Source organism: Aptenodytes forsteri, unplaced genomic scaffold (assembly GCF_000699145.1).
Source record: "Aptenodytes forsteri isolate BGI_AS27 unplaced genomic scaffold, ASM69914v1 Scaffold15, whole genome shotgun sequence".
Taxonomy (NCBI): Eukaryota; Metazoa; Chordata; class Aves; order Sphenisciformes; family Spheniscidae; genus Aptenodytes; species Aptenodytes forsteri.
This window is the reverse complement of record NW_008795129.1, coordinates 23,474,681-23,487,805: the sequence shown is the minus strand read 5'-3', so window position 1 is coordinate 23,487,805 and position 13,125 is coordinate 23,474,681. Positions and strand designations below refer to the sequence as shown.

Below are 13,125 nucleotides of genomic sequence, written 5' to 3'. Positions count from 1 at the left end.
AGGTGCTTTTTTAAAGTATTATATTATTTACTTCCTGATTTTGTGACAAGATTTGTCTTATGGAAATCCTTGTTAGACAAAAGGCATTTCAACAGCACAAGAAGTTTGATACACTTAACTTTCTTATTGTAGTTTATATTAATAAATCCAGTCAGAATTTAAGGCGCAATGAAAAAGGAACGCTGTTACAGGAAAAATGATGTGACTAGTTCATAGACTTGGTGAGTCACACAGTTTTCTTTCCATTACTGTGAGTGCACGTTAAAATAGAAAAAAAAACTTATTTGAAGTTAGTACTGCATTCATTTATACTTCATATGAACTTTCTTGATTGCGAAAGTGTTGAGAAACCTGTAATCCTGGCAGTAGAAACACTTCAATCGCATTATAAATTTCTTCTGAAGTACTCTTAATGCTAATTATTAACTTTTTCCCCCCCCTCCCAGATCTGTAACAGCATACCTGAAGTCAATAATGTTTTCCAAGCTAACTCGCTCTCAGAGCATTGCTGTTCTCTGTCGAGGTGTTCACGCTTCACTGAGTTCTGCTACGTCAGTTGCTACTAAAAAAACCATTCAAGGACCTCCATCCTCTGATTACATATTTGAGCGTGAGGCTAAATATGGTGCCCACAATTATCACCCACTACCTGTTGCTCTGGAAAAAGGAAAAGGTATTTTATTTAGGTTTCCCTGGGTGGTGTAGGTGGGATGTGTGTATGCATAATGATTTTGACCTAATAAATTTCTGAACCTTTGGGGTTTTTTGGGGGGAGGGGGAGATTGAGGTAATTGATGAAATAAAGACAGCTAATTGCTGGTTAGAGAACTGGATCATTATGCATAAGGCCACCTGATAAAATTGTAGTCTCTCTAAAATGATTTATCTAAATAGAGGTCTAAGTTCTGATAATCTTCATAATTCAGAATAACTCAGCAGGAAAGCTTCAAGCAACTTTGTTTCTTCTGTTACCTTGTGTGGAGGTGGACATGAAAAGGTGCACTGGAACCCTGTTTAAGTCCTTGTGTACTTTTCCTGTATTATTGCTTAATTTAAATTTACTCTGGTCTTTAATTACGTTTAAGGGGCTTTTGTGCTCTGCAGGTTAAATTCTATGAGTTTATATAGAAATGCTATCAGAGTAGTGATCCAATAGTTTTTCTTTATCAGTACACGTTTTGACAGCTCAGAGCTGTCAGTCTCTAAGTTTTGAGACTATTTGGGTTCTGTTGGTTTTGTTCTTTCTTTTATGACCTCCAATTCTTATGAATTCTTTTATTGTGTTCTTCTCTATCTACTTTTTAGGACCTAAAACAGGGACTTGGAGGGGAAGTAATATTCTCATATTACTTATTAACTTAGTGGAATGGCAGCTTTATATGGGAAATGCTTCTTTTCTTGATTCCTCATTGGGCATTTATTTGTACTGTACTAGTTTGTTGCTCATGTTCTCCTTGCCAACTGATTATTTTCTAGTTAGAGGGCCTTTCAGGTATGCCCTAAGGAATAGTGAGAATACCATTTATTGTAGCTCTTAGCTTATACCATTTAGTATTATCTCATGTCTTCTTTTATTTTGTGTATTGACCATACCTTTGTTTTCCTAGGTGTTTATGTGTGGGATGTTGACGGTAGAAAGTATTTTGACTTTCTGAGTGCTTACAGTGCTGTTAATCAAGGCCACTGTCACCCAAAGATAGTGAACGCTCTGAAAGCTCAATCTGAAAAACTGACCCTTACATCCAGAGCATTCTACAATGACGTACTTGGTGAATATCAGGAGTTTGTCACCAAAATGTTCAATTATAACAAAGTTCTTCCAATGAACACAGGTAAAAAATAATTTTATTTCCATTTTACTTCTTGTCTCTGAGATGCAGTACAAAGTTTTGTAACATTTGTACTGCATCAATGGTCTCTCTCGTGTACAAGTGTGATAATGATATTGCTTTATGTTTTAGGAGTGGAAGCTGGAGAAACTGCCTGTAAATTGGCTCGGAAGTGGGCATACACTGTGAAAGGAGTTCCAAAATACAAAGCAAAAATTATTTTTGCAGGTATGTTAAGTGCGTGTTACGAGTTGAGGTACTGAGGAGGAAGAGAGCTCTAGACACTGGCTGTAGCACTCTCTTTTCCCAATAGCTGTAGTGATTACTCTGCAGTATTCTTAATGTTTCAGTTTTTTCACTGAAGCAAGCCTGTTGAAGGTCTCTGTAACCTTTGACATTTTAATAGAGTAAGCTAAGATCTCAACCTGTTAACAGGTTATGTTGTACTTGCATATCTGCAGTTGGTGATTCTGATAAAAAAACTTTGGGGTTTTTTGTGGCTACAACAGTCTTTGCAGGACCTTAAGGTTCTCTAAGTGCTGCCTTCTAAATTGTGAGTTCAGTCTTAAATATATTCTGTTGACAAAATATTCTGTGTATGCTTCTGGCTATTTAATTTTAACCTTAAATAGTTACAATGGATTATAAACTTTTTTTAAATGTAATGTCCTTTGAGAAACACGTGATCTTAACAGAATTGATTGTAAAAACAAGAGATATGAATATAATTCTGATGACAAATCAATTTCAGATCCTCTCCCTTGTGGAGGTGTATGCATCAAGAGGCAATGAGGATAGTTGTGCTTTGTCAAGGAGCTGCTGGTAATGTCTGTTTTTGCAAGGGAGATGCAACAATGAACTTAAATCCAGGAAGGAAACCATAGTTAATAAGGTGGTTTATAAACAGCAATTGAATGTATAAAGTGGACCTTATTTGTACTACTTAACCTTTTTAGTTGTCAAAAATTGATGAGCGGCTGCCTGAAGTCACATGGAAAGTGCATTCAGTCCTCCATGCTCTTTTAACCGCTGCTTGGGTGTTAAAGTGCAGTATCTTTTTATTCCTAATGGGTTGATTTTTATATACCTTTCTCGTGAATTCGTTCCTCAGATTGCTCCCACTCCTCTCACAGATTCCACGTTTGGGTTAAGCCTGCTTCCCTCTTAGGCTTTCCCTACCAGTGGTTTTCTTCTACATTCTTAAGGTCTTCCAGAAGTTGGCATTAACCCAGTAAAGCCATATAGTAGCCTTGGTCATGTAATTAAAGAAAAAAAAAATATTGCTAAAGTAAATATGGGGCCCTGGAAAGTCCTGATTATGTAAGTATATAAGTATACGTGGTCTATTTCCTCCCTTTATCTGCCTGCTCTGTTTGGCTCTGTAACAGGGAGAAGTTACCTGCCCCTGAAGAGACTATTGTGCTTTGCTTAAAAAAAAAAAAAAAAAAAAAAAAGGTTATGTCTAATTCAGATAACTTACATTTGGTATTCTTTGGTTAGAGGTGAAATATTTTTGTCAATTCTAATGTTGTTCAATAGTTCTGTATTTTATAAAACCTTCCAGAATAAAGCTTACTACTTAAATATTGACCTTTTTTTAATTGCTACAGCTGCAAATACTATTTTTGACTTTTGGTACATACAGTAGCTGAATCATAAACTGTCATTAGACAGCATTTATAAATTGAAATTCATAGTTGAATATTGCATTATGGTTTGTAGGACGAGTTAGATTAGACTTTTTTTTTTCTTCTTCTGGGAATTCTTTGAACAAATTTATTTCTCCCTCCTTCCATATATGTTTTGGTTTGCTCTTCAGTCAATTAACTTTTAGTAAGTGCTTTCTCATCTTGATAAACTGGATATGTTCTCCATTATTATGATCCCATCTCCTTAACCACAATATTTAATTTTGTGCCAAGTAGTTGGAACAAAATAATAATCCTTCTCTTATCAGAAGCCAGCATTTTGGCAGAAAAAAGCTCTCTTGAGTAGCTAGGGTCAGAAGAAAAAATGGCTTTAAACATCAGTCCAGAGAACTTGATGTAGATTCTGTGCTTGATAGTGAGCCAATACGGAGACTGGAGTGCTAAGGTGGAGACAGCCTGCCATCAGCAGATAGACTGCTCTGCTTTGTGTGATTCAGTTTGCAGGGCTTTGTTTCAGTATACAGTGGATTGCACTACATAACCTTGAGGTGATAAGCATGTGACTCAGCAAAGCATGGCAGGGATTGTTCTGCTAGGAGACATTGCTATGGTGAACAATGTAATGCTATTTACACTGGCGTTAAGAAAGAAGGGATGCCTAGGGATGTCTACGTCAGTAATAATTGACTTCAGGATTTCCTGCAGACTGAGAACATCCTCTGCCTCTAGGATCACAGTTACACAAGGAAATTGGTGAGGGAAAGAAAAGGCTTGTAACTTTGAAATGCACAGAAATATATTTTTTGATTTAGGCTTACTGGCAGCTTTATTTTTAGGACCTAAATTCTGGGTGGTGTTTACTTTTTTTATTTAATGAGTAATATTTATGTAAAAGCTGTACATCTCCCTTAAAAAGATGTTATCTTCCTGAGTTATTTTCAGTTATTCAGACAACTAACAAAGCTTATGGAAATTATTTTGTGTACTTGCCAGGTCTTACAGTATAATTTTCTTTTGGTTTTGATATGTGCTTTTGATATAGCAACACAATGTGTTTATGGCATCAATTAGCAGAAAGATGCTAATATGCTAACGTTAGACAACTCTTAAAATGCATTACCAAATGAAAAGTGTGATGTCCTATAAACTGTTCTGGCTCTTAGTCAGTTTTGTAACAACCCCCCTCTTTTTTTTTTTTTTCAGCTGGCAACTTCTGGGGCAGAACCATGTCTGCTATCTCTAGTTCTACCGACCCATCCAGCTATGATGGATTTGGACCCTTTATGCCAGGTTTTGAAGTGATCCCATACAATGACCTACCAGCTCTTGAGGTATTTGACAATTTTTGTTCTCTTGTAAGAAATCATTTTGCAGTGTCTCTGTGGTAAATAGCAAGGCAGGAAAATCAGAAGTTTATCCTTTGAAACATGTGCTTTGACATGAAGATATATGTATCTAGACATATATAAGAAATATATATGTTGTTATTATGTATAGGAAATGCATGTAAATTCTGCTTTGGTTTTGATTTTCAGTTTTGCTTTAGGATGTAAAAGGAAAACCACATGATCTGTTTCATTTCCCATGTCACTAAGATGTTCAAGGTACAAAAGAAGAATAGCAGATAAACCATAAGGGAATTCAGATCAGTAGCATACATTCCGAAGTCAGGACTTGGATTCTGAAACTAACATCTTTACCTACTTTTCTCAGAAATGCTGTGCGTTCTTCAATGACCAGATGACTAGAATTCACTGCAGTCACAAACAGGTCTTTCCAGTTTCACAGCATCCTTAAAACCATGCTAGGCTGGTGTTTCACTTAAGCTACTGAAACGCTAGTGATTCTGCATTTCCCTGGGTTTTCTGAGATGAGAAACCTCCCATTTTTTAGGACGAGAGGAAATGGCCTCAAGTTGCACCAGAGGAGGTTTAGACTGGATATTGGGGAAAAAATTTCTTCACCGAAAGGGTTGTCAAGCATTGGAACAGGCTGCCCAGGGAAGTGGTTGAGTCACCATCCCTGGAGGTATTTAAAAGACGTGTAGATGTGGTGCTTAGGGACATGGTTTAGTGGTGGACTTGGCAGTGTTAGGTTTATGGTTGGACTCGATGATCTTAAAGGTCTTTTCCAACCTAAATGATTCTATGAGATGCATCCTGTCAAGCTGTTGGGGAGGGTTGACCTTGATTAGTTTAAAATTTCCCACCCTCATAATGTGGGCTTAGGTATTAAAGGGTAGCTGGTGCTTGATGGCAGCCATAGGGTGCTGGACTTGGGACCTGGGAGGCAAGAGGGTTCCAGCCAAACAGTCCTGAAGTGCTAGGAACGTTGGCATTGCCACTTTTCCATCATCTGGGTCTCCATCACATCGTCTCCATGAGTGACAAGTTGGTTAGTCCTCTGTGCCTTTTGGGTCTGCTTGGTACAAGTGAATTGTCTGTGGAGGTTGGAGGGCTTATGGGACAGAGATGGTTTTCTCCTAGGAGTTTGGTTAGGGGAAACAAAGGTCTCTCAGTGTATTATAGTTGCAGAGTGGAAAAGCTTACTCAGATTTGAACCTACATAAGGCTGCCCATTGTGAAAGCCCTGTAAGTATTTAGTGGCTTTCAGCCAACTTTATCGAGGCTTTGAATGCTCTCTGGAGACCTGAAACTTAGATCCATGTCCATCAGACTGATAACTGAATTCGTTCTGTTTATGAGGCAATACTGAGAAAAGCTGTAGTAAATTCCTGCTGGGAATCATTATATCTGTAGAGTCTCGTGGACTTCTAAACCTTTTAGAACTTGATGGTGCAGGAATGTAGCTGTGGACTTTGCTTTAAGGTGACAAAATTGTTCTGGAGAGGCTCCATTCTTTTTTGTCTGAGGGAAGCGTTGAGCAATTGTTTGTCTTGTATGGGGTAACAGAAAACTGAGTGTATTTCTGAGGTAATTTATGAACTGATCCAATAATCTGCTTGTCTATGTTTGCAATTTTTAAGGTTTGTAATTTCCCAGGCAAGCACACCAGCTGATCTTTCGAGGCAAATAGTGACATAGGCATCTGTGTTGGAACTGAAATGGCGCTCAGGGATAACTGCCTGACGTGAATACTATTACCATCATTTGAGGTAGAACACCAGGGTTAGAGCTAGGTTCTGCTACATGTATTCATCTCCATATTTTCTAAATTTGACCTGAGTAAAAGTTTTTTCTTTTTGTCTTTCCTATCCATATGTCCATTTTTACAGCGGGCCCTCCAAGATCCCAATGTAGCAGCTTTCATGGTTGAACCAATTCAAGGTGAAGCAGGTGTGGTTGTTCCTGACAAAGGTTATCTCACAGGAGTGCGGGACCTCTGCACGAAACACAATGTAAGGAATTCGCTATAACAAGGTGGCTTAAACATGACACACTGTGTTTACTGGCATGTCTTGTAAGGTCATCCTCGTATGCAAGGTACAGGACTTCATATACTACTTAATAATTTCCTTTTCTTTCACTGGCATAGGGTAGGGATACTTCTTATATTTCCTGGCAATACCTTACCAGGAAGTACTTCTTAGTAGTGCATGTTTTTCACTGTTTCTTACTGCTGTCACTGATTTAAGTTTCTAATGAATGTTCTTGAAATTGCAGTTATTTTAAATTAATTTAACTTTTAATTTCTTTTTCACATTGTAAGTTTCTTGGGCCAGAAGCCAATAACTGCAGTGGTTCTACCATGGCTATCAAGGGACCTTGTTGCTGGAGTGCATAAGTGCTGCCAAGAGTTAGTAACAGTAATGGGTCACAGAATGAAACACTGGAGAAAATGCTCATATACTTACGAATGTTCTTTTAAGATCTCTGAAGAGGTCTTACAGTTTTGTTCTTTTGTTCGGCATTTTCTCACATTCCCTTTCATACCACATTCCTGACTCCTATTCTGAATATTATGTCCTGTCTGAATTCTACTAAGAAATGTTTAGTTTTGAAAATAGAGTGTTAGATTCATAATTTCTGTTGTCTGCTAGTGAAGACACAGTGAATTAGACTTGCATTCAGTGTCTCTGGAAGGGTGGAAAGATGTGTTTGTCTCCATGCCCTTCAATTGTCTTTGGGTACTGCTACTTCTCACAAGCAAGCTGCCATGCCTTCTTATTCCAGGACCGATTTGGTCAGCCTCTCCCACAGGCCCAGGCCACGTCCTTTATAAGTGTAAGGAAAGCAACAAAAAAAGGTCTGCTGATTTACAGCTTTTTATTCCCCTGGTGTTGCCTGTCCGATTTAAAAATCAGTGGTCTCTGTTCCAATAGAATTCTGATTCTTAATTTGCAAGTGCTACCCATAAATCCTTCTATACCTTCAGAGGAAGGTATTGACATATAAAATTGTCTTCATTATTGCTGTGATACTTACCTCTCAGAAAAAAAATGAGCTACTTTACAAATAGTAGTACATGATAATAGTGCAGCTTAGGAAAACAAGATCAAAAACTTGGACTTAGGTTCTCGGAATTATTTAGACACATAGACATCAGACTACAAGACCCTGAAGAGTTGCTAAAATGGCATTTTTCAGATGCTTCCAAAGGTCAGTGTACGAACGATGCAGTGGGAGTAAAGATAGACAAATCCTAACTTTTTGGAAATCCCACTCATTGTTACATCACAAATAGATTTTGGTTGGACAGTGTCCAACCCTATGTGGACTATGCCTTATGTAGAAAAGAATATGCTAAAGATGTCGGAGAGAGAGGACAGTATGTTCACTTGTTAGTAGTTTCACATTTCATAGAATATTTAAGTTTCCAAGAGGTTTAGAGGAGGTAAAGGAAGTACCTTCGTGTACTTAGTGTAATGCAGCTGGAAGGTCTTTCACTTCCTGTGTGCAGTTATGCTGTATTGTTTGAACGGAGTTAGGAATGGGAGTGAAAGTCATTCTCTGTTATGTGTGGATTTTTCTTCTTTTTGTCTCCATAAAGGTTCTATTTATTGCTGATGAAGTACAGACTGGTTTAGCCAGAACCGGGAAAATGCTAGCTGTTGACCATGAAAATGTGAGACCCGATCTAATTCTTCTTGGAAAGGCCCTTTCTGGTGGCTTATATCCTGTGAGTAACAAAGAAATATCCACTTGCTGAATAATGATTTTTAAGCAATTAACACTGGAAGTCTACTGGTTGGAAGAACAATAAATCTGATGTTTGTTGTACTTGAAAATCGGTGTTTACAAGATTAACTATGATTTATGACCCAGACAGTCCAACCTGTGAGAGATACATAAGAATGGAATACATAATATTACCTTTATAGCTGAAATGGCTATATAGTATCCTGAACTTTCTATGTTGATGCTTGACTTGTTAGGGTGGCAAGTTATTAGATGCCATCTTCTTAGGCTGGTGATTTTCAGGTATTTTGGCCCTTGTCAATTAATTGAATGAATTTGGTATATCTCTGTTTTCTTCAGTTTGATATTACCCTGTCAGGAAAATAAGTGTCCAGTGGTCAGCTTTTCATTCTGGAATTACTGGTTAGTCTTTTGTATTCTCTCTGGAGAGTAGTTTGTCACAGTCTTAGTGTGATTAATTTCTAGATGAATTCTATAAAGGAAAAAAAATCTAATGTGTATTAAAACATATATTATAAAGCTATTTCTGAACAACTGGCGTTATTTCACTTGTTTGGCATGCCCACATGACTCATTTTATCCTCTTGGAGTGACTTAAATTCCTGCTGATTAGGCTGGAAATTACAACATGCCTTGAACTATTTTGGCCAATTAAAGGTACTTCTGAGTTGTTAAACAGAGTATTGAAGCTTAAACTCTTGAAATAATATTCAGTTTGGAGAAATGCCCCTCAACTATAGTTAGTTGTTATATGTTACCACTATAGTTAAGTGTATTTAAGGGATTAAGCTGTTATGTGATTGTCAGATACGCTCTCCTCTGTACAGAGCTGGGAATGTAAATGTAATTTATCACCATAGGCTGAAAATTATCCTTTCCTGAGCCCTGACGAAATGTTTGCTTCAGAGATATTTAAGTTTACTGTTCTAAATATATATGTAAATGAATCAGCTGACCTTCTCATTTTAGGTCTCAGCAGTATTGTGTGATGATGAAGTTATGCTGACCATTAAGCCTGGTGAACATGGATCTACATATGGAGGAAATCCATTAGCTTGCCGTGTTGCAATGGCAGCACTGGAGGTTTGTGTGTTGTAATAGAGATTTGGATTCCAAAGAAAAAAGGGTGTCACACTCGCATGATCTTTGCTTAAATAAATGATGTTATTTGTTGTGCTACAAGTAGAAATCTAGCTTTAAGTAAGAATGGAAAATTGGTAGTGGTTAACTGTTTGTATAGATCACAAAACAAATTCTAAAGTCTTTACTGGAAATGTGTCCTAATTTCTATGTTCCTATGGTCTTAAGGACTTAAATGACAAAATAAAATTTATCTAGGGGAAGTTTCAAGGCACTTATGTAAATTCAGTAAAATAGTTTCACTAATTTCACGAAGACATTTTTAAATTGGCTTATTTTACTATACCCATATTGCAGGGGCTGCTGCTCTGTGAGCTTGATACCACATATATGCTACTGGAGCTCAAACGGAAGCTAGTAATATGTCTTGTCCAGAGTCCATATTTTAATTATTCTGTGACTGCATAATTGACTACATGTAATGCAAGTCGCTCAGAAAGCATCATCATTACCCAGTATGTGGACCTGGGCAGATTAAGAGTCTTCAGAGGTTTACTGTTTACTTGTAAATAACGGCAAATGAAAAGCAATTCATTTAGAATAAAATTTCAGAGATTATTGTTTCTTGTAAACATGAATGAATAAAGGCTTAATACTAATCTGCTTGGATATCCAGCCTTTGCAGTGACACTTTGGATGCAACAGCTTTTGTATCTCAGCAATTGTAATGTCATCCATTCCAGCATGGTACATAAAACAAATGCAGTGCCCTTCAGTTGACTGTAGATCTGATTTCCCTTTAGGTAATTGAAGAGGAAGACTTGGCTAAAAATGCAGAAATAATGGGTAACATACTAAGAAATGAGCTCATGAAGACACCATCTGATATTGTAACTTCTGTAAGAGGAAAAGGACTATTAAATGCAATTGTAATTCGGGAAACCAAAGGTAAGGGAATATAATCAACTGCACAATCATAGCATGAAAAATATTTTTCAACTTAAATTGAAAGTATCTTAATGGAGTAGGGGGATGGCTTATAGGCATTATGTTTGGGTTCAGATCTCGGCTATAGTATTGTAGTACCTGCTGAAAATTTATTCAAGCGACTGTGTGCTATTAAAAATAGGGTTTTTTTACAAAGTAAATCTGAACAATTTTTTTTTAAATGATTTTAATTCTTTTATGATTTGACACTGTTCAAACCTGATGGTGAATCTAGCTCCCAACACATACCCTTTTGTCTCCTCATCGGGAGAAAACTGGCCACATCTGGAACACTAGTTTCTGTCAGCTTATGGAAGGATTGGCTGAGGTTGGTTGTTTCCAGGATAGTTAGAAGAGTACGGTGAATACAGGAGGGCACAAGGAAGGAAAAAGCTGATAACTGAGAACACGTTTCTGGGGATTAACACCTTGAATTATACCAGAAAACTGCTTAGAAGCCAGAGCAGACAATTATTTTTGTCATGAATATGCTAAGTGACAAAGTGCTGCAGGGAGGTGGTGTAATTTCCTCAGACATGCATATGATGCACTGAAATCCAGGCATAAATGTAACCTTGTCTGAAGTCCTATCCAGATGTTCTCTTACCTCCCCTTTGCATGGTTCACTTTTTTAAATTTACTGCTACATCTAGACAAGCATTCAGCTGTGAAGGAGCAAAACTTGGTGTGCTGGAGGCAAATTTGTGGCCCCCTTCAGACAAATTGCAGTTTTGCAGCAGTCTTGCATGTTCACTGCAAATTCTGGGTAGTTGCTCAGATGCTCAGAAGTGACCACTTCATTTGTGAACACACTTCATCTTTTCACTGCCAGATGGCAAGGAGTTTACAGTCTGGCCCCATGTACCATGTGCTGCAATTGTGCCACTTTTTCTGCTGTAGTGTAAGTGTCTTTTCTTTTTCCTTTAATTGTAGAGTATGATGCCTGGAAGGTGTGTTTGCGGCTTCGTGATAATGGACTTCTTGCCAAACCTACGCATGGTGATATCATTCGGCTGGCACCACCGCTTGTGATTAAGGAGGATGAAATCAGAGAGTGCATCGAAATAATTCATAAGACTATACTGTCTTTCTGAACACATGGCTTTCAAAGTGTATCTGCTGACTGACCCAAGGTGGTGTGTTGAAATACATGCGATGAAGGCCTGCTCTTGAAGCAAGCATCTGTCATTCCTTTTGTCTAAGAGGACTTGACTCTTAAAACGTAGCTGTGTCTTTATTTTCTTCAGAGCCATTATAATTTAAAGAATGATTTCAAAGAGTTTCCAGTCTTGGAATACTTGGAAATAAAGTGGTAAGGTTCTGTTCATCTAGTCGTGTACTTACTGAACAGTTAAGTCAGAATGTTTGAGGGGAGACATCTGTAGAAATCTGTTTAGTTGTTGAAAGTCTTGGCCAAAGTTTAAAGTGTAATTTATATATGTTTTAGTAAGGGTGGTCTTGCACTCTCATATCACTCTCCGAAACATCACATTTGGCATTTTTGCCCCTTGGTGAGATGCCTGTAGGATGGAAGCACTTGTCATTATGGATGAATTTCTGTTTCTGATTTGTAGCTAGAAAAAATTTCTAACGCTGAAGGTTTGACAAACTGGGTGTTACGCTGGTGAACTTGAGAAGCATCAAGCTGTGTTCTGTATGTACAACATTTTGATTGTATGACAAGAGATGCTGTTTTCAAGCCTGGTCTCACTGTTTCGCTTTGCAATCTTGTAAAATAGATCTGAGCGTATAGATCTGTTTTTACTGTTATAAAACTTTCTATAATCTGGATGTTTATATTAAAACATGCCTTGCATTAAAGAAAAAGTTAATGTGCAACTAAAATACACAGCGTATTCAAAAAGAGCAAGCCCCACAGAAACTTGCAGTCGCCTCTGTCCAGAGCCCCAGCAAGTGCTGCCTTTGATAGAAATACATAGGCTACAATCTCTATATGGAAGCTTCTGCTGTGCTTTTTTACAGGGTCAGTGCTTCTGCACTTTCGTGCCTTAGGACACTGCCAATACAGTATTCTGTATGCAGTTGTGGAGTTGGCGACTCTTCTTGCACTAGGTTGTTTTTTCATATTTCTTAACTGAGCTGGTTTTAGCTGAGACTAAACCCTGATTAATCACTGTTAATGCAAAATGTTCCCTTTGCCAAGCACAGGGGTTAAATGCAGTCACATGTTTGTAATTGGAAGTGGTAAATAATCCCATGGTATTTTAAAGGCAACTTAGTTTATGGAAGTGAACCAGTCTGCTGGTTAGGGTCACAGAACCATTTACCCTACCTTGTTTTGGGTGAGACAAAATGAGTAGTCGTCTGCTGTGGATGAAGTAAGACTCATTTCAATTTGGAAAGGCCTTGTTGCTGCAAGGGGTAATGTGTCACTGTGAGTGTTAGTCTTAGGAATAAGAAGAAAATGCAGAAAGATGTTGCCTAGGAAGTTTGCCATTTCTGAAAGCTGTGCTTATGTAA

At 37.8% G+C, this 13,125-nt stretch overlaps 1 protein-coding gene across 1 annotated transcript; it reads left to right on the top strand.

Annotated features, from left to right (window-relative positions):
- Positions 1–448: 448 nt before the first annotated feature.
- Positions 449–12,489, top strand: OAT (ornithine aminotransferase). The gene is made up of 9 exons (XM_009277947.2): positions 449–673; positions 1,608–1,832; positions 1,962–2,057; positions 4,682–4,809; positions 6,714–6,836; positions 8,429–8,557; positions 9,547–9,660; positions 10,461–10,605; positions 11,578–12,489. Exons 1-9 carry the CDS (start codon positions 475–477, stop codon positions 11,736–11,738), a joined length of 1,320 nt encoding a protein of 439 aa, XP_009276222.1. The 5' UTR covers positions 449–474; the 3' UTR covers positions 11,739–12,489.
- Positions 12,490–13,125: the final 636 nt, after the last annotated feature.

What these genes read in the sequence shown, in the direction of transcription:
- OAT (XM_009277947.2), top strand. Translation starts at nt 475, where the DNA reads ATGTTTTCCAAGCTAACTCGCTCTCAGAGCATTGCTGTTCTCTGTCGA. An exon ending in TGCTCTGGAAAAAGGAAAAG is followed by an intron (nt 674 to 1,607) that starts GTATTTTATTTA and finishes TTGTTTTCCTAG; the next exon opens with GTGTTTATGTGTGGGATGTT. An exon ending in TTGCAATGGCAGCACTGGAG is followed by an intron (nt 9,661 to 10,460) that starts GTTTGTGTGTTG and finishes ATTTCCCTTTAG; the next exon opens with GTAATTGAAGAGGAAGACTT.